At 42.0% G+C, this 21,547-nt stretch overlaps 1 protein-coding gene and 1 long non-coding RNA gene across 4 annotated transcripts; one reads left to right on the forward strand and one right to left on the reverse strand.

Moving 5' to 3' along the window:
* Window positions 1–13,370: 13,370 nt before the first annotated feature.
* On the forward strand, window positions 13,371–18,010 carry LOC146670973 (G2/M phase-specific E3 ubiquitin-protein ligase-like). Of its 3 annotated transcripts, XM_085405097.1 has the most exons (11): window positions 13,568–13,662; window positions 13,729–13,820; window positions 14,069–14,121; window positions 15,331–15,370; window positions 15,477–15,544; window positions 15,678–15,764; window positions 15,845–16,158; window positions 16,390–16,568; window positions 16,723–16,904; window positions 17,050–17,264; window positions 17,355–18,010. In XM_085405097.1, exons 5-11 carry the CDS (start codon window positions 15,531–15,533, stop codon window positions 17,588–17,590), a joined length of 1,227 nt encoding a protein of 408 aa, XP_085261223.1. In that variant the 5' UTR covers window positions 13,568–13,662; window positions 13,729–13,820; window positions 14,069–14,121; window positions 15,331–15,370; window positions 15,477–15,530; the 3' UTR covers window positions 17,591–18,010. The 3 variants fall into 3 exon arrangements, with proteins under 3 accessions (XP_085261222.1, XP_085261223.1, XP_085261224.1); XM_085405096.1 differs by having other exon boundaries at window positions 13,371–13,820; XM_085405098.1 differs by lacking the exons at window positions 13,568–13,662; window positions 13,729–13,820; window positions 14,069–14,121; ... (2 more) ...; window positions 15,678–15,764; window positions 16,390–16,568 and having other exon boundaries at window positions 16,058–16,158.
* A 58-nt stretch (window positions 18,011–18,068) lies between these two features.
* Window positions 18,069–20,178, reverse strand: LOC146670974 (uncharacterized). Its single transcript, XR_014911581.1, has 3 exons — window positions 19,888–20,178; window positions 18,533–18,751; window positions 18,069–18,456 (listed from the first exon to the last, which is right to left on the reverse strand). It is a non-coding gene; the product is annotated as an uncharacterized LOC146670974 (long non-coding RNA).
* Between the last annotated feature and the right edge of the window lie 1,369 nt (window positions 20,179–21,547).

A 21,547-nucleotide genomic window follows, 5' to 3' on the forward strand; every position in this document is an offset into this window, starting at 1 on the left:
TTTCAAGGGATCTTATATCTGTTTTCACTCTTATATGCTTTTCATACAAGTTTCACACAAGACAGATACAAACTTTATAAGATTTATATATATCTTTTCCATATGGGCTGTACTTAGACGTTAAACATGTCGAAACTATTGAAGAAAAAACGGCATGTATATTGTTTATCATGACTCTGGTTTTACGTGGCCTATCGACACAATTTAAAAACTGGTATATATCACCTTATTGCTTTGTCTTTTTTTTTTTTTTTTTTCTTGCCTGTCCCGTTTGGCTCTTTTGCCATCAGAATTGTTGTCTAAAGGCAAAGAAAGATGCCCAACGGATTTACTTTACCAAATTGACCATCCCAGCCTTGCCGTAATGGTCCATTTGATTCACCTTTTATTGTTTATTTTATTTTCACTTACTGAATACAGGACAGACTTGACTGGTGGAAAGAAGGGGAGAAAGAAAGAGGGAAAGAGAAACAGCTGAGAAGAGGGACGGGGGAGAAGGGCAAAAACCAAAAACCAACAGAATGAGCAGAAAAAAGAAAAAAAAGAAGAAAAAAAGAAAAAAAAAATGCATATCAATCACCTGGGTCACCTGCTGAGAAAGAAAAAAGAAAACAAGCAGAAGAGAACAAGAGTAATAGAATAAACAACATCACAATGATATATGGGAATATGACAGTAAATACTAAATATTAAACATTATTGTGCAGCACATAACATCAACCGAACACAGTGTGCTTTGAGGTAGGAGCCAAAAAGGGTGTAGTTTGTGGGTGTGATCACCCGTGTGTACACCTGTGAGCATGGACGCGCTTGTTTTTTGTTTTTTAAAAGGTTCCTTCATGTAATGATCTGCTAGAGGGTGTGGGGGGGGCCACAGCCCCGTCCTCCAGGGCATGAAGCAGGTATGGAGGAGATCAAAACTCCAGACATCCAGAGGCCCCCAGAACACAAGAGACCAAGGAAGACCAACAGAGGGGCAGCCACGCCACTGTCCCAGAAAGAGCTGAGGAGAGTCCCAGATGAGGGCTCACTCAGCAGCCGCGGAGCAGAAGAGAGGGGGAGTTGCAGTGACGCGCCCGTGAGCTCCGCCGGCAGCCAGCCATGCCTGAGTGACCGAGCCCCAGGCCGAGAGGCCGGGGGCACCCCACCTCCGAAGTGGCCCGAGCAAGCCCCAGGCTCCAGGCCCGGATAAGCGGCCGCCAAGGAGTGAGCCGGTGTGTACCTGGACGCCCATCCCCGGACACAAAGAACCACCAACGCACCGATGTCTGAGGGGGTCCGCCACTGGCAGGGGAAGTGGTGGTAGGGGGAGATAGGCCTCCATACCTTGGAGGGCCTGAGATGTCCCCAGAGAGGTGGCGCCTGACACCCAACCTGACATATAGACACAGAAATACAGGCACACACATATACAAACATCCATTCCCACCCTCATGCTCTCATATACACTTACTCCACACTCAACCAACGTGGAGACAGACATAAAGAGACGCTGTACACACGATCACACTCCCCAAGCGTACTCTAAGCCTAGGTACCCTTGCCCCTGGAGGGGGGGAACTGCACCCAGACCCAGGTGGTGTTACCCTTTTCCCTGCGGTGGGGGGAGGCAGACCGCCCCGACTCCGCAGCAGCAGGGAGGCCCCACACTCCAGACCGCAGTCGGACGGCCAACTCCTCCTCCTAGCCCCCCCGCTCCAGCAGGTCGCAGAGAATGGGGGTGAGAGAAGACTCCAAACCTCCCTCCACCCGCTCGTTGTAGTGTTGATGCATGTGTGTTCTAAGGTGCATTTAAAACCCAGGAGGGCATGGAGCTACCTGCCAGAGAGCAGCAGGTAAGCGCATGGTCCCTCCTGCTGGCCCTCAATGTCTACGTGTATTTAACATTGAGAGGTGGGCAACGACGCCCAGGGTGGGGTGTACACCCTGATGGTACTTTGGATTCCGTGTATCGTGCCCACCCCCAAGATCCTATATGTATGTGTAATGAGAGTGTGAGTAATGTGAATGTCTAAGTTGTGGGATAAAATTGAGGCAGAGGCAGCCAGAAGGGGACGGGGGGGGGGTGGCCTCCTCTGCACCCTGGTGACTTACCCCTACTCCAAGGTCCTGCATGTGTGGGTGGTTGTGGTGGAGCGGGAAGACGGAGGCAGCTGGAGATGGGGAGGGAAGGAAGGGAGGGGCAAGTGACCCCTCCCTGGGTCCAGCTCCCCCGCTGACCCCAGTAGGCACCCCCATACTCCGCGACCCACCAGGGAAAGGGGGCCCAGGCCCATCCAGACCGGGGCCCAGCACAGCAGCGCCCCCCGGCCCCACAGAGCCCAGGACAGTCCACCCAACCCCACCACAGAGAAAACTGCACCCACCCCACCATCCACTCTTCTTCCAGACTACATAAGACAATAAACACCCAGGCTGAGATCTTCCTCCACCTCTCCTGTATCTCCCCTTCCTGCAGAGAGAGCCCCTGAGGAGAGGAAAGCTCCTGCAAGATGTGACAATCTTCCCCACCAGTTGAAGAGCCCCCCAGGTGGCTCGATGCACCGGCGGCACCCTGCTCCAGGGCTGGGCCCCCATGCACCCACCCGCCCACAACCCCGGCAACACACCAACCAGGACCCAAGCCCCCGAGGCCCGGCCCGGGCCCCAGCCCAGAGACGGAGCGCCCCCAGAACCTCACGCCCATCCCGGACCCACCCAGGGGCAGCCAGGCTACCAGGTCAGTAACCCACGTCCGTCAGCACAGACCCTCCCCTAGCCCCGCTGCACGCAGCCGCGAGGAAACAGTCACCTGAGAGCCAACAGAGCCCCTATCCGGACATGACCGCTACCCCGGGTTGAGCCCCCCAAGGAAGATGCCTCCGGGGAACCCCCCGATGCCCTAAGCCTGTCCCTACCCCCACACCAATCACAACAGTGAAGGCGGGACCAAACTATGACCCCCCACCCCCACTAGGTGATGGAGCTGATCAAAGGAGCCCAGAGCAATTGATCTGATGTGGTGGCAGAGGCTGTATCAAGACTAATGTAATCTAATAGATAATTTCTATATTGGTTAGAATTAAGATTATTTTTATTTTTCCAGTTCATGAGGACTGTTTTCTTGGCTATGCATAGGGCAGTGAAAACCATATGGGCGATATTCTTTTCTGAAGTGACATTATCTAAGCTGCCCAACAAACACACTAAGGGGGAAGTTGGAATGTTACATTTCAGACACTTCGATAAGTCTTCACATATCTCGCGCCAAAACTTCTGAACTGGTGGACAGAACCAAAGAGCGTGGATATAATTGTCCGGTGAATTGGTTTGGCAGTGTGAGCAGTTGTTGGTAGACGTAAAGCCCATCTTGAACATCCGATGACCTGTATAGTGCACTCTATGTAATATTTTGTATTGAATTAATTGAAGACTGGGATTTCTAATTAGATGAAAGGTTTTTAAGCAAATCTGAGACCAGAAGTTTAGGTCTAAGTTAACTGATAAATCCGCTTCCCATTTTGCAGTAGGAAGTGATATTGACCTTATTGCTTTGTCATCTTGAAGTGGTCATGTGATTGGCTTACCACGACTACTTTATTCTTCCTCAGACAAACAGCAGCACTCCTGCCAATGTTTTGCCCTCTAGCTCCAGGTGTTGTGCCAGAAAGTGATCGTTGGGCAGACAGTGATTGCCGTCCGCGGGAGCGCGCGCAGCTGCTTAAAGCTGTAGCGTCCAGATTACTTACAGCTACTTCCGTGCAACTGATATAAGATGCGGTAGGAAGACAGCTTCAACCGTCTGTTTACTAAAAAAAATAATGCGGTGCAGTCGCGTTACTTTCTTCTTAGTAACGGTAACGGTGTTGTAACGATACAAATAGTAATTAGTTAGATTACTCGTTACTGAAAAAAGTAACACTGTTATTCCCATCACTGCTCATCCCTTTGCGTGTTGTTTTACTGGTATAGGTTAATGATTTTTAACTATTGTTACCACCATTAGATAATGTCTCTGGAGTAGGTGGCACTCATAGGGATAATAACACATCAGAGCTGCTTTTCCACCATCCCTGGACTCGCACCAGTTTGCATACAGGGAGAACCGGTCAACCGAGGATGCGATCGCCACAGAGCTGCACACATTACTGAAGCACTTGGAACACAGGAACACCTATGCACGGCTCCTCTTTGTAGACTACAGCTCGGCTTTTAATACCATCCGGCCATACAAACTCCGTCCCAAACTCCACCAACTGGGACTTAACTCCTCTCTGTGCAACTGGATTGTGGACTTCCTCACTAACCGTAGACAGAGTGTCAGAGTGGGTAAGAACACTTCTTCCACCCTTGTGGTCAACACCGGTGCCCCTCAGGGGTGTGTTCTGAGCCCTCTGCTATACACTCTCTTCACCCATGACTGTATTTCCTCCTGCGCGTCCAATCTCATTGTTAAGTTTGCAGATGACACCACAGTGCTCGGACTTATATCCAACAATGATGAGACAAACTATAGGACAGAGGTGCAACAACTAGAGTCATGGTGCCACGACAATAACTTGGTCTTAAACACCAAAAAGACCAAGGAGATCATTGTAGATTTCCGGAAGAGGGGTCATAACAACCATCTGCCTCTCTTCATTGGCAGTGAGGCGGTGGAGAGGGTGAGCAGTTTTAAATTCTTGGGGGTAACTGTGACCGAGGACCTGTCCTGGGGCAACCATATCACCTCAGTTGCACGGAAGGCCCAACAGCGCCTCTACTACCTGAGGAGACTGCGGAGCGCACACATTCCCAGATCTCTGATGTTGAACTTCTACAACTGTGCCATCAGCAGCGTTCTGACGTATGGATTTCTAGTGTGGTTCCCCAGCTGCACCAAGGCCGATCAGCAAGCACTCCAGCGGGTGGTGAAAGAAGCTGGCAGAATTATTGGAACAAGTCTGCCAGAGATCAGTAATATCTTCCCCACTCGCTGTCTGAGGAGGGTGCACAGTATCCTGCGGGACCAACATCACCCTGCGCGCCACCTTTTCCATCTGCTGCCCTCAGGCCAGAACATCCAGACTGGCCAACAGCCTGTATCCACAGGCTGTGAGGCTCCTGAACTCTCTGCCCCCCTCTCACGGACAATAACCATATCCAACTTCTTAACACTAGCATCCCCAGGCTTCTACCTTTCTACCTATAAAACCCGGAGAGCAGTCAAATGGTGGAAGTGGAAGCTAAATTGGCTAGTCATTCATATGTATATTAGGCTGTTAAGTAGGAATTCTGGAGGGAGGGGAGTGGGGGTGGGGGAGTGGAGTGTTTCAGTTTGCCATCTTGGGGAGAAATCAACACACATGGGTGTATGTCCTTTGTTGCTGACATTTATTGATAAAAACAGTACAAAAAACCAACCATTTGTACACATATTTACAAATAATTCAACATTGTCAGCAATCACTCACAATCCTGGCACTGCCATGGTACCTGTAGTCTGCATTTACCACATGTGTATCTTTTGCAGTGAACACATCGCACAGTGGCCTGATTTTTCTTGCATTTGTGTTTGACCTGACACGTGGCTCTTTTTCCAGGGCTAGGTGTGGAGGGTTCTGCCCGAAGCAACTGATCTTTTCTTGCCTTCTTCGCAGCTACATGAGAGTGAGCCAACTCTGTTGCAAGCGCCACCAGGAAGTCCACCCGTCTTTCCTTCGTCCCGGTGCATGCTTGATACAGCACATGTGCATTCAGTGCTGCCATGTCAATCATGTTATAAAACACGGCGACTGGCCAGCGCCGTGTTCCTTTGCGGACAGTGTACTCCCGAACCATCTGGTCCATCACATCCACGCCACACTTTGTTTTGTTGTAAAGGGTGACAGTGTTTGGCTTCCTTTTGGTGGTGTTATCAGTCTGAACCACGCTGTGCATGCTGCTAAGAATATAGACTGTCTTCTTCCGTTTGGCCGCATACGCCGTCAGCGTGGCAGCAGAGGTTGAAAACACCTAAGAAATAAGATAAATTGTTATTTTCATAGCCCTTTTACACACAATGAAACACATAAACATAGAACCACAAAAGACCTGCAACATACCTGAGTGGTGAATACATTGCGATCTGTCTGTCTAGTGGATTGAGGAATTTCCCTGCGAATCCTGTTGACTGATATCATATCTCACAGTACAATAATATTGAATGGGTTGCATTGTTGTATTTTGTCATGTTTCTCAGGTCTTTGTCTGAATTTCTACGAACATTATTGCTAAGGATTGTCTTATTGCATTGGAGTCACACTGGGTTAAATATGTACACTTGGGTTTTAAGGGGTATTTATTATTTTCTTCTTTTTTGGGGGTTGTATGGAAGCCCCAAACGCAATTTCATTGTTCTTGACAATGACAATAAATAAATAAATACTAAAAATACTAACATTTAGAAGAAAAGTCATATAAACAGTCATATGAAAGTCATATAAAATTGAATTTAATAGTCAGATGCTACCAACACTACACTGAAAAAATGGTAATTGGCAGGCTTTTGGATTTGCACAAATGAATTTAGTTAATGCTACACAAGCCTTTCATGTTTCTCTTATTTACATTATTGAATAAAGTACCATTTACGTAATTATAAACAATACTGAAACTACTCATTTTTCTTGCATTGATATAAAATGACTAAATTAGTATACTAAAACCATTGTAATCATGTTTGACCACCAACGGAAATGATGTAATATATTCAAAGACAGCAACTAAATATGATTGGACAATCACATAAGCGCGGCCTTTATACAACAACATTATTCAAGGAGAGCGCAATTGACCGCCAGTTTCTGGAAGACTGTTAAGCCACATGCAACCTTTGGCACTGCGTTAGTGGGCATAGTGAGAAGGTAAGTAAATTAAATACATTTGTTTTACTTGGGGATGTTTTCACAGAATTATTTTGTTGCGTGCTGGGAAAAAAGTTATCTGTAATGCTTTTCGTACAGCATGCACCAAAATGCACTTTTTCCTTTTCTTTTTACACTGCTAGCTAGTGTTGGTTAGTGATGGTGAGATGAAGCCTCATGATGAACTAAAGCTTTCCATCCAATTGGTCGACTCATGGTTCGAAGCATTGTGATGATTCATTTGCTCTACTGCGCCATCAAGTGGACAATTCAAGTGAAGCGGGCTCTTTGATTATAATGATATGTAAACCTTATGTACATCTGGATAATGACACAAACTAGTGTTTGGTGCTTCACTTTTTAATAAACTAAAAGACAGAAATCAGATTATAGGATGTGTAGTGTTGTTTATTTATATTTTGGTGTTTATCATTTGTGATATTTATTACTGTGTGCATACTTTATTAGGAGAGACAAAATTAAAAAAAAAAAAACAAAACATCTCTTCCTTGCTGGTTCCATCGAAGAAGAAATGCACAAGTAACTATGTAGCACATACGTAATCCAATTCCACAACACGGTGTGATGGGGAATCAGCTGTTTTCCTGCCCATGTTATTTCGAATCTGGCGCGAACCGGTGAACCAGTCCCTGAATCAGTCACGTGGTACGGACTGCCCACGAGGCCTCGAACGTCACTGCATACGTAATCAAAGCAAGCCTCGATACGCGCTTCAGAAAAACGCCCCCGCGATTACCCGACGCACGATTCGAAGCTTCGACACACAGGACACATCACTAGTGTTGGTATTAGCTACACGACTATAGCTAAAAAATAGTCTAACAAAGTGCACATAGTCGGGAGAAAGTGGCTGTTATCGGTCGGATTTGGAATGTGGCAGAGGACACTGGGTTGTTAGTGGCTTAACAAGCTCATGAAATCTCACCGAGAGAGCACAATAGTGTTTGTGTTACACTGCTAGTCATTGCTACAGTGGCTAATTGCTGCAACAGTCAGAGTTTAGCAAGCTGGGATTGCCACTGTGAGATATGTTAATTCTGGTGGCTGACACACACGCAAGTCATAACAAGAATCCGTCCACATGTACACAGATATTTTTGAAAATGGAGATTTCCCATTTTAGTTTAAAAAATAAAAAAATATCTCCGTCCACATGTAAACTCAAATGCTGTCAAGAACCAAATCCTAGTGTAACAAACAGTGTAGAAATGTTGGTTAATCAGAAGTCTAGAAGCCTGGGAGCGGAAGGAGTAAACAGTTTTGTATACTCACAAAACTTTGAGGTAATTCTGAAAAGTTTTCGTGTTTTTTCTAGAAAGGCAGCTAATTTTGTGTTACCTTTTGAAATGATGAAGGCATTTAAAATGTTAATAACTAAAGACAGTATTTTGGATTTTGTGTCTCTTGCTCTCATGGCCAGGTTCACAACGCTATGAAATACGACTGGTGTAGACTCACAACTGGGGAATGCACAAAATTCATACAGCATACAGAAATTTAATAAAAATAAAATGTTTTCGCAAAACCAACTACAAAGTTGGCGTAGGTATTTAGGTTGTGAGAGCGTCCATGTTAAATGTATAAGTTCACCCTGACGCCTGTCTTTCTTAATGGAGGCACAGTAACTGCGTATGTATATGTAAGTGTGTAAAAACTGCAAACAGTAAGATTAACAGCAACAGTATTTTGCCAGTATCTGCTACTGAAGAAATTAATCTCACAGCGTGACGTCTAAAAAGGCGTTGCGTGAAAATCTCAGTTTTCAGTGATACAAAATCCCGTTTGTGTCATGAACCGAAGTTCCGAGCGCAGGCAGGACCCAGTAGCAGAACACATACACTAGGGTAGGAGCGAATAAAGAAAGTAATTTTTATTGCAACTAAAGGTGTCCCGTGAGGGTAGCCAGAAAAACAACGTATGAAACCAGAAGAAACCGAGGGACCGCACAGGGAACGCCGAGAGCGGGGCTGTGAGAGGGGTGATAGCCGGGCCGAGTGAACCAGAGGGGGGTGGAGCTCCAAAAGGGGTCGAGACGGCGAAGCTGATGGTGAACCAAATCTCAGGCGGACAGGTGGACAGGCAGGTGGCTCGAAAACAAAAACACGCCGAGTTGTGATCTGGGTACACAGGGAAAAAAACAGTGTTAGGTCCGATGGAGAGTTTGTCATACGAGTTCTTTTCCCGCAGGCGTACGTTACCGCTGAGAGGCGACTACGGACTGGCGTGGAGCAGCAGGTAGGGCAGGATTAAATAGTCCACCTGGTGATCGCCTGGGATGGGATGCAGGTGTGGGGTTAGCAGCCACGCTCGTGGGCGTGGACATCCCAGCAGCACCCCGGACGCCGGGCCGCGGACCATGACAGTTTGTGTGGACGAAAGACCCAAATGCACAGAAAAGGCTGCGTTTTCAAAAATACCTTGTGTGTGTGGATGTAGACTTAGACTTGGGTTTAAGAACCTTTGCCCATGAATGCCAAATCATCTGTCATAGTCATTGTTTTAGGTGAAGTGCCCCTTACTTAACTATTATCTTATTCAAGCCCAACTAATACAGATATCTACAAACAGATACATACATTTGTTCAATGGAGCATGCTCCCAGCACCCCAAGAAAAGCATGGCCAATAAACAGTGGTTCTAATTGTCTAATTAAGTTCTGGATTGTGAATTTTCCAATACTGTCCAAACAAAAGTTACAACCTTTCTGGGTTTTTTTTTAGTTTGTGTGGAACATATGTGAGCTGCTTCTCAAAACATTATGTATAAATGAGCAAAAGATTGGCACTTTAATGTTCTGCTTGTTGGGAATAACTTTTTTTAGTAAAAGTTAATGTTGTATGTACGGTGGCTGGGAAGTGCAAAGCGCAACAAATTAAAAAACAGCAACAAATTAAAAAACCGCAACAAATTAAAAATCCACAACAAATTAAAAAACCGCAACAAATTAAAAAACCGGCTAGCTGGCTAGCGTGTACGGGCCGAACTGGGATGACGACTCTTTTATAGCTAAACTTTTCTCTTCACTTCCAAATCTGGAAAACTATCATCTTATTATTGGAGGTGATTTTAACTTGGTTCAGGACACTCTGCTGGATAGATCGTCAACTAAGGCCTGTTCCCTGAATAAATCTGCTAAAACCCTAGAATTTTTCAAAACTCAGCTGGGGATTGTGGATCCATGGCGACATGCAAATCCCACTACTAAGGCATTTTCCTTTTTCTCTCATCCCCACCGTACATATACACGTATAGACTTTTTTCTTGTTGATATTAGGTTTCTCTGTAAAATTAGCCATTGTCAGTATCATGCTATCGCCATTTCAGATCATTCACCAGTTTCTTTTGATGTGGTATTAGCGACCCCGTCTCGACCCATTAAACATTGGAGATTTAACTCTAGCCTGTTGATAAGGGATGACTACACACATTTTTTGAGATCACAGTTCTCACTTTTCCTTGAGTTGAACGATTCTACTGAAGTGTCAAGAGGTGTATTATGGGAAACGTCGAAAGCCTACATGAGAGGCCAGCTTATAGGATTTGTGTCAAATTTAAAGAAGAAAGAGTTAACTTACACGTCCAGTTTATTGAATAAGATCAAAGATCTAGATGGCAGATATGCATCAAACCCAGATCCTAACCTCTATACAGAACGTGTGAAAGTTCAAGCCAGTCTCAATTTAACCACCACCGCAACAGCTATGGTTCAATTAATTAAGACTAAGCAACGCTTTTTTGAATCTGGCGACAAGGCAGGGAAACTTCTGGCTTATCAAGCCCGTGCCGAAGCAACCTCTAAGCTAATCCCAAAGGTCAAGTCTGCTGCTGGTGACATAATATCGGACCCAGAGGGAATTAATGAAGTATTTGTAAGTTTCTATTCCAATCTATACACTTCAAGTTCTCCCCCTCTATCAGAAGAAACTCTCCAAAATATACATTTTCCAAGAATAGATAGAGATCTGACGAAAGGATTAGGGGGACCTATCACTGTAGTAGAGGTACAAGAAGCCATTAAATCCTTAAACACAGGTAAATCGCCGGGCCCTGACGGTTACTCTGCAGAATACTATAAAGTCAATTCTGATCTTATGGCACCGTTGTTGAAAGATATGTATAATGAAGCCTTTTCAAAATGTCAATTACCCAAGACTTTGTCCGAAGCTACTATTTGTTTAATCTTGAAAAAGGATAAGGATCCTTTGTTGTGCAGTAGTTACAGACCAATTTCTCTTTTAAATATTGATTTTAAAATACTATCTAAAATCCTCGCACTTAGGCTACAATGTGTTCTGTCACAAATTATCGCCTTTGACCAGACGGGGTTTATGGCCGGCAGGCACTCATATGACAATTCAAGACGCCTCTTGAATATTATCCATACATCGTGCAACTCAATTCCAGAGGTTGTGGTATCTCTTGACGCGGAGAAAGCTTTCGACCGCGTCGAGTGGAGCTTCCTCTATGAGGTGATGGATAGGTTTGGCTTGGGGGCTGACTTTATTCTCTGGGTTAAGCTACTATATTCCTCGCCATCCACCTGTATTCGTACTAACAACAACTTGTCTTTGCCTTTTCCACTTGAGAGGGGCACTAGGCAAGGGTGCCCTCTCTCACCCCTCCTATTCGCCATTGCTATCGAGCCTCTTGCAATATGGCTGCATTCAGAGGATAGATTTAAAGGCATTACAAGGTTCGGTGTGACTCACAAACTCTCCCTTTATGCAGATGACTTGCTCCTGTACATTTCTGACCCTCTAAACTCATTCCCGGTGCTTTTTGACATACTGGACCAATATGGTACACTGTCAGGATATAAGGTCAATTATCAAAAAAGTGAGTTGCAACCCCTTAATTCCCTGGCCAGAGCTCTTCCCCACTCAATAGTGCCTTTTAAGTGGACAGAAACCGGATTTAGATATTTGGGGGTTTTTATTTCCTCTTCTATACATAAAATGATGAGGGAGAATTTTCTATCCCTACTAGAAAATGTTGGGAAAGATTGTGACCGTTGGACTTCTCTACCATTGTCAGTGGCAGGGAGAGTTAACCTGATAAAGATGAGTGTCCTCCCAAAATTCTTGTATCTTTTTCAACATGTCCCGATTTTTCTTACCAAGGCATTTTTTGACAAGTTAGAAAAGATTCTGTCACATTTCATATGGGGAGGGAAACAAGCTAGAATTTGCAAGTCTATTCTTCAGTCCTCTAAAAGTGATGGTGGTCTTGGTTTGCCCAATTTTAGACACTACTATTGGGCAGCTAACATACAAAAACTTTTACAATGGGTTCATAACGACCCCCCTGTAACAGCCTGGGTACAAATGGAAACTGCATCTAGCTGTTACTCATTATCATCAATACTCAGCTCACCACTCCCTTTTTCTCCAACCCTTGTTGGGGATAATCTAATAGCTAAGGAAACAGTAACTATTTGGCGACAGTTCAGAAAATACTTCGGGCTACTTGGACCGTCTTTGCTAACACCTTTATCAAAAAATTTTAATTTTGCACCTTCAAACACTGATGCGGCCTTTAGAGGTTGGAAAGATAACGGACTTAGGACTGTTAAGGACTTGTACAGTCAGGACACCTTTCTATCTTTTGCTGACCTATCGTCCAAATACGACCTGCCTAACTCCAACTTTTTTCGCTATCTTCAGGCTAGAAATTTTGTAAAAACGCAGTTCCCTCACTTTCCCAATCGGCCTCCAGAAACAAATCTGGATATCATCCTGCAGACGAACCCTCATCAAAACAGACTGATATCAGCCTTGTATAAAATACTAGATGCTTTGGTCCCCAAATCCATTTCTCATATTAAGCTGAGATGGGAGGAAGAGCTTCAGACAATCATCTCACCACCTTCACACCTCACAGCGCTTCCTTATCACCCTGACGGTGCTTGCTGCACTACATAGAGAACCGGAAAATGTTTTGCCCGTTTTGTGGCGTTAGCTTCAGCCTCTTCACCCCTTTTTGTGCTTCCTGTGGACGGTCTCTGGAGCTTTTGCGGGACACAGACCAGGCTGAAGGATCAAACTCCCCGGGGACATCAAAACAAACAGAAAATTCTGAACAAAGTAATTTTGATATATTACTCACTTTTTGTTCTCTTCAGACAGTCTATGCTATTTCAGTTAAATAGCACGTTTATTTACCATTTTGGCTCCGGTTTCTGTTTCTGTTTCCTTATACTGTATTCTCGTCTACGTTTAGTAATGGAGAGTGCTAACCCCGTTTTGATGTCAAACGTTTTTCATTCAACCAGAACAAACATGTCCGTCATACAAGCAGTTCATGGAGTACAAAAAATCAAAATCCAAAGAGCGTCAGGCCTTCAGCTGTGGAGCAAAATTAAAACTCAAGCAACAGAGTAAACCTGTCAAGGTAAGCCATCACAGGTAACTTTATAAACGAGGATTTGGCAATTATTCTTAAAGTGATCTGGCTTTTATTATTTGTTTGTAGATCAATATCGGATTTATGGTGTCACAACAAACCGACTTAAAACCACTAAGAGGGAAAACACTGCCCTTATTTATTACCCCCGAAATTACAGCCCCTGACCTCCTGAAGCAGGCTGTAGAAAAAATGAGAACATTCAACAAGGACTTGGTGGAGGGACCATATGTCCTTTTGTATCCTGACTGCACAGAGGTGATAAATGTGCCTGAGACAGAAAGGCCATTCCGATTGGCAGACTACAAAGAGGAAATAGGAAAGAACTACAACAGGATTTCTCTATTCATTTGCCCAGAGAGCCACTTCAAACGAGGTTTGTTAATTTTATATTTTGATGTGTTTACATATACAACAACTAATAATGTGTCTACTTTCTCAGCTCTGATTGCAGAGGATGGTACCTCAGACTCGGACCCTGAGATTGTGATTACATCAAGAAGCACAGCTGAGTTCAACCAGGCAGACACATTGGTGTGTACTTTTTTTCCCTCTCCACCATGCCAGAGGCCTGTGAGTGGCCCTGGCAGAGGTGCATGTCCTCTGAGTGCTCTATTTTTTTTCTCTATAATGATCATAATTCTGTAGCATCCATGGGTCTATTATTTTCATTGTGTGATTATATGTTCTTTAAAAAAGTATTTTTTTTAAGTATTGATGAACTATCTAAATGCGATACGAAGTTGGTGAAAGCTTTGAAAAGTGCATGTTTTTCATCTTAGGTTTTCAAACCACAAGACCAGAGTACCCCTAATGGTAAACATGCAGAGAAGGAGTAAGTTATTTAAGAGCTTGTTCTGCTATATATTAGAGTTGGGCAATGCAATATATGTCTTTGTTTTATTTCAGGGAATATTGATCACGATATAAACCGCTAGATTTGTACATATTAAATGTGCCGTTGCTCATGGTAAATGGTAAATGGCCTGTATTTGTAAAGCGCTTTATTAGTCCCTAAGGACAAAGCGCTTTACACATCCAGTCATCCACCCATTCACACACACATGCACACACTGGTGATGGCAGCTACATTGTACCCACAGCCACCATGGGGCGCACTGACAGAGGCGAGGCTGCCGAACACTGGCGCCACCAGTAGGCAATGGGTGAAGTGTCTAGCCCAAGGGCACAACGACCAAGACTGTCCGATCCGGGGCTCGAACCGGCAACCTTCCGATTACAAGGTGAACTTAAAATTTCACATAAGTAAGATGTGAAATCCTCAGAAGCTTGTTTTGATTTAAATATTTATTTCCTGTCATAAGTTCAGACAGACGGATGTATTAACATATTACATCCGTTTCAGATAACTAAAAAAAGGTACATGTTAAAAACTAAATCAAAAGTCAGGGATAAAGATTTCCAGTTTCAAAAGACAACAAACACCAGATCACTCAATTGCTTGGTCAATTACATTTAAAAACAAAAAAGAATGATTCTAAACATAAATCTTAGTTTACAGTAAGTTTTACAGGAGAACAGACATAAAATTGACAAAGTCTTTGTCAATATCAAATGAATAAGCTAAGAAATAAAAGCAAATTCTCCTAATCTCTCCTTGTATATTTATTTTAATGGTTGGTTTAGATGTAAATGGTGCCCAAACATCTCCACGGGTGGCGCTGCTACTTCACTGTGCTGCAGGTAACAAGTCACCCTAACTGGACATGATGCTGTTCCCAGAGCGATTGGTTGCTGCGCTACTTGATAAGGATTGACTATTCTTATGTCAATGAAAAAAAAGAGTGATTAGAGGAATAAGCAGCATATAAAATGGATGGATGGATAGCTCTATTGCAATAGTCTCATATTTCCTTTGAGAGAAAAGTATACTGCAATACATATTGTTATTTTATTGCCCCGCCCTAATATAAATATTTATTGGTTTCATAGCCTTTTTATAATGTTGGTATCATAAATAATATTGAACTGTATGAGCTTCTTATCTGGACATTTTAATTCCAATACTCTTATTCTGTTTCAGACATGCTCCAGGACCTTCATCTATCATACAGCCATGTCAGGTATTTGGGCAATTTATGTCAGCATGACGTTTTTTGCTATTGCTGAAATAGTACAAAGCTATGTATGTTTATATACAGTATGCAATTTTTGTTCTTTTTTTTCCAGATTGTAATATCTGATACAGAGGATCTTGATCACCAAAACGAAACGAATCCAGTCATGAGTCCCTATAGGTAAATAAAATTGTGTCTTATATGTAATTTTAAATCTGTAACTACAGTACACGTTTGGGTTTGTGAAATGGGTAAAGATAATTAAAGGGTGAATAGAAGTTATTCTAATGTTGGAATTATAATTTCTCAACAGTAAATATGCAGACCTGTGTGCCCCCTGCATTGAGGACGAGGATGAAGAGCTGGTTGAAGTTGCTTCACCGATTGATGACAGAGCACTGTAAAATATCAAATACTACTTCAAATAACAATGCTAAATTGTATAGTCTTGCATTCGGTCTTTCATTTTTGTGATTACAGGGAAGACGTTAACATTAATCTACCTGACATCATTGCAAACTTATCCAGTGCTATTCATCATGGAAGTGTCAGCAGATTCAACATCTCAAGAGCAAATGTCTGGGATGGAGCAGTCAGGGGTTTCAGGCGGTTGTCATACTCTGAAACCAATGACATGCTGGTTAAATTTACTGATGATTCTGGCATTCTAGAAGAAGGACTTGATGCAGGTGGCCCAAAACGAGAGTTTTTGAGTCTGCTAATGAAACACATGAAAGATCGTCCCATTTTTGATGGACCCAAAGGACGTCGATTCCTCGTCTACAATGCAAAGGGTATGCAATGATCAGATGTTTGATAAACTTAATTTAAAGACTTTTTTGGACTTTTAAATCAATTTGTTTTTAATTATTATCAGAAGCAACTCATAATAATTTCTTGGATTATTTCAAAACAGCATTAGTCTGTCTATCTGATCGATCTATCTGACATCGATCGGATCTGATCGATCGGTAGAGAGAGGTGTGTGTGTGAGAGAGTTTATCATTTACTGTATTCATTCACAGCTGTAAGGGAGGATGAATACTACCTAGCAGGAAAGATGATAGCCGTGTCAGTTGTGCATGGTGGTCCAGGGCCCCATTTCCTGTCAGAAGAGCTGGTACATTATCTTGCAGGCCAGACTTCAGTAAAAGCAACAGTTGCCTCAGTCACAGATGACGACATAGGGAAAGCTTTACAAGAGGTGAGGACAGCGCAGGATTTGAATGCAGGATAGAACTACAGCTTCTTCATCTGTATGACATTAAAAAATTCTTTCTTTGTGTAGGGAAAAAACAGGAATGAAAATCAGACACGTAAGCTTACATTGTGTATGTCCATTTTTATGGGTTTTTCAGATCGACAGTGCTGGTTCAGTGGATGTCCTGCGTGACTGTGTCATAAAACACAGTACTATGCTACAGGTGGCTGGTTGTCTAAGGCATGTTTCCACAGTTGAGGAAAAGAAAGACATTGTGTCTGACTATCTCCGGTGGTATATAATTGCTCGAAACTCATCTGTAATTGACAGGGGAGACAGGTGAATTATTGTTATGACAGTGTTGTTCATAATTTCCGACTGAAATATTTTACATTCTCCAAGGTTTCCAAAGTTCACAGTTTGTCCATAGTTTGTGCATGTACTATGAACTGGTAAATGACACAAAGTTCTCCTCATTCTTTAGATTTAAAGAGGGTCTTTCAGCACTTAATTTCCTGAGTGCACTCCAGCAACACCCTACTTTGCTTTCCCCGGTCCTGTGTCACATGGAAAAGAAACTCACAGCCCTTGAACTTGAGAGACTTTTCAAACCTGACTTCAGCCCATCTGGAAGTAACAGGAGACGTCTGGAAAGTCAAACTGTGGGCTACTGGTCAGACTATCTGCTGGACTGTGAAGGTTTATACCAGTATTTCTTTTAGTACTCATTACAAGACAATGTGTTGAATTCACATATACATATATAATTTTTTTTTAAATTTTTTGCAGAATCACAAACTGCTGTGTCGTTGGGCGATGTTCTGATGTTTGCAACTGGGCTAACATCACTGCCACCTTCTGGATTAGATCCACTACCAAGCCTACAGTTCCTGGATGGCTCTTTATTCCCGATGGCAAATACATGCTTAAACTTATTGAAACTACCAATGATAACTTCATATTCCTTGTTTAAATCCAACATGGATTTTGGAATTCAAAACTCCCCAGGATTTGGATGTTTCTAGAATGTCTGGCCTTGTAGTTCAAACCTGCTGTTGATTTATTCCTCAAGTTTTTAAGTCAAATTTTTTTTAAAATATGTTATGAATAGGAGAAGGTGGGACATACTGGCGGTACAGCACAAATCCATTATAGTTTACCAGGTTTATTGTAGTTTTATTAGATAACCCAGTTACTTACAGCTGCTTCTTCTTGGCATTACATTGTAAATTCTGTAGGTTTTTTGCTACGGGACTTATCCAGAAATCTGTTATGTATTTGAGCATGTTTTTTTTATTCTAAAATGTAGGTACATCTGTTCAAAGGAGATTTAAAATGCAATCGCTAGACTTGATTTGTTCAAAGTTTTGACAGTGCTACTAAAAGTAAAGGCATTTAAAGGTGTACTGTGTTCTACTCTTAAAAGTTGTAATAAACACACAATACAGTGCAAGATGTGATTTTGATTTGATTTATTATTTATATAAATGTTCAGGACTGTATCTCAACTTCCATCAGCTAAACAAGGACCAGAATTATCAAGACATTCAGTAAGAATATGCTTTTACAAACACAAACTTAAACTTTTGGCGTCTTCAGCCAACTCATGTAGCCTAGTTCAAAAAAGCAGCATATGCTATAGGTTTTGGTGAAAACAACAAAAAGCCAGGTTTTTGTTTTTTTTTAGAAATTTGCAATTTCTATTAACTTCATGTAAAGTTCAGTGGCAGACTCCCAGCAGACGGGCTTTTGAAAATGATTTTGCTCCATTACAAAATTCAGATACTCCTGTATGTTTGAGTCCCCACATACAACTACTGACAGCCTAGACTCAGGAAAAGCGTCCAGTTCAGATTGTTGAATCAGGAATCCACAGTCTCTGGAGCCGTATCTGTGATCAATGGAAGACAATTGCATTAATATAGGTTTACACATAAAGTAATTATTTGATCATTATTATCCGTTACCTGTGGGGTAGGTAGTACAGTTCATTTGGCACACCTCCTGGACATGAAGCTGTTCTTGAGGGACGAATCCGATGAGTGTTCCACAGCTTCACACATTCATCAAGATCCTTCTGAACAATGACAGTGAAGCAAAATCTCAAAAGGCACTGATGCTCGTGACTTCCATTGAAGTGTCCAGCATCTCGAAGATCCGCAAACAGCTCCAACCAAAACTGAGCCCTAAAAAAATTGTTTAGAGATAGTTTAGTTTGTTTACATGGCATCGTTTCACAACACGTCATCGCATGGCACTTTACAGTTCATTTTAACTGAATCATATATAGACTCCAGTCAGTTTAAATGTTTTCTATCGAAAGGGATTGCATACAGGCAAAACTCTAAAACATTTCAGTAATGTGCAAAAGTTAATTTATTTTAGGAATTCTAATTAAATGTGAAATTAGCGATACTGAGTCATTACATACAAAGTGAGGTATTTCAAGTATTTCTTACAATGTTAATGATTAAGACGTAGAACTTATGAAAAACCCAAATTCAATGTCTCTAACAATTTGTATGTTCTATTTGTTTGGGTCCTTTTTGCATAAATTACTGCCTCCATGCAGCGTGGTATGGATGCTATCAGTCTGTGGATCTGTTGAGGTGTTATGGAAGACCAGGATGCTTCAGTAGCAGCCTTGAGGTCTTAGCCACTACACTATGTTACACCCCTTTCATCCACACTTACATTAGACAAAACTTTCTATTAATGTGCTTTGATAGTCTCTGTGAACATTCAAATTCTTTTAAGGTGTTCTTTATGGAGGGTGTCAATTATGTTTTTTTTCCCACAGCTGTCAGGACAGCAGTCATGTCCATCCTGTGAGTCCTCCTGAATTAGAAAGACCATTTAGAGGCTCAGGAACCCTTTGCAGATGATTTGAATTAATTAGCTCATAGTAGAGTGGCACTTTAAGTCTAAAATATTTAACCTTTTCACAATATTATGGTTTTGAAGTTGGGTTTTTCTTAAGTTCCAAAGCATAATCATCATAATTACTAAATGGGCTAAAAATGTATAGTTTGGCATACAATGAGTATTTAATATCGGTTTTACTTTTTAAGTTGAATTACTGAAATAATAATAATAATAATAATAATAACAACAGTGGATTGCATTTATATAGCGCTTTTCGAGGCCCTCAAAGCGCTTTACAATTCCACTGTTCATTCACTCTCACATTCACACACTGGTGGAGGCAGCTACAGTTGTAGCCACAGCTGCCCTGGGGCAGACTGACAATAAATCAACTTTTGCACGACATTCAAATTTGTTACGCCTTTAAATATCAGGCAAAATTAAATGTTATATTTACCTTCCTTTTCGATATATGGACCACCAGGACTCAATTCGCTGGTTATTCGTTGATGAACCAAACATGTGACTGGACTCTCCGCTGAAGTGGTCATCATGATGGTGACGTAGTGCGCACTGAACTGCAGCCATAATGCCGTTTTCTGTCCCACAGTCAGTTCTCAGTCTCATCGGTACAACACCAAGGCTCCCAACACATGACAAGTAATAGTAAGCTATAACCACTGGATTATTATTGGTTGGTCCACATTCTAGCCACAAAACCTTGCGTGAAAATCCATCAATGCACCCTGAAATGGCCAAACTGAATGGTTTGAGCTTGTCATAACCATCAGCATGCCACATGTAGTTGGGTCCCAGCGAATGATAGGTTCTCCTAATGAATCTTCTGCGTGTTCTCATCTGGCATCCATGAGGATTAAGCTCCCGGAGTATTTTCATCACATCATCCCTCTTCACTTTAAGATGATGCTTTTGTTTAAGTACCTGCCACATTGTTCGATACCCAAACAATCGCCCAGGTCCTTGAAGCTCCGCTCTGATTGCGTTAATGATCGTTGTTCTGGAGTGAAAATATTTTCTTCGGTAAAGTCCAGCATTATTAAGTTTACTTTTAAGACTCCTTAAACTTATCTTTACACCATGCAAACTTAACATCATGTCCATGATAACACTATATGAGTGACCTTCGTTGAAATATTTAATGCAGTACTGTAGGGTGTCTGATCCTTCAGCCTGGTATGTGTCCCGCAAAAGCTCCAGAGACCGTCCACAGGAAGCACAAAAAGGGGTGAAGAGGCTGAAGCTAACGCCACAAAACGGGCAAAACATTTTCCGGTTCTCTATGTAGTGCAGCAAGCACCGTCAGGGTGATAAGGAAGCGCTGTGAGGTGTGAGTTTCTCAACGTTTGTTGACATCCCGAATCACTTTTCTGAGCTACAAATATGGAGTAAGCCTAATCGTTGTGCCACTTCCGGTATTTCAGACAATCCCTTTCCGTCAAGGATTTTTAATTTGTTGTGGATTTTTAATTTGTTGCTGTTTTTTAATTTGTTGCGGATTTTTAATTTGTTGCGGTTTTTTAATTTGTTGTGGATTTTTAATTTGTTGTGGATTTTTAATTTGTTGCGGTTTTTTAATTTGTTGTGGATTTTTAATTTGTTGCGGTTTTTTAATTTGTTGTGGATTTTTAATTTGTTGCTGTTTTTTAATTTGTTGTGGATTTTTAATTTGTTGCGGTTTTTTAATTTGTTGTGGATTTTTAATTTGTTGTGGATTTTTGATTTGTTGCGGTTTTTTCATTTGTTGTGGATTTTTAATTTGTTGCGGTTTTTTAATTTGTTGTGGATTTTTAATTTGTTGCTGTTTTTTGATTTGTTGCGGTTTTTTAATTTGTTGTGGATTTTTAATTTGTTGCGGTTTTTTAATTTGTTGTGGATTTTTAATTTGTTGCTGTTTTTTGATTTGTTGCGGTTTTTTAATTTGTTGTGGATTTTTAATTTGTTGCGGTTTTTTAATTTGTTGTGGATTTTTAATTTGTTGCGGATTTTTGATTTGTTGCTGTTTTTTAATTTGTTGTGGATTTTTAATTTGTTGCGGTTTTTTAATTTGTTGCGGTTTTTTAATTTGTTGTGGATTTTTAATTTGTTGCTGTTTTTTA

Source organism: Rhamphochromis longiceps, linkage group LG4 (assembly GCF_057381845.1).
Source record: "Rhamphochromis longiceps isolate RC_006_pf linkage group LG4, R_longiceps_female_GT1.1, whole genome shotgun sequence".
Taxonomy (NCBI): domain Eukaryota; kingdom Metazoa; phylum Chordata; class Actinopteri; order Cichliformes; family Cichlidae; genus Rhamphochromis; species Rhamphochromis longiceps.

Coding starts and splice junctions, on each gene's coding strand:
- LOC146670973 (XM_085405096.1), top strand. CDS start 13,371: ATGGTGTCACAACAAACCGACTTAAAACCACTAAGAGGGAAAACACTG. Junction 13,821..14,068: donor TCAACCAGGCAGACACATTG/GTGTGTACTTTT, acceptor TTTTCATCTTAG/GTTTTCAAACCACAAGACCA. Junction 16,159..16,389: donor CCTCGTCTACAATGCAAAGG/GTATGCAATGAT, acceptor ATTCATTCACAG/CTGTAAGGGAGGATGAATAC.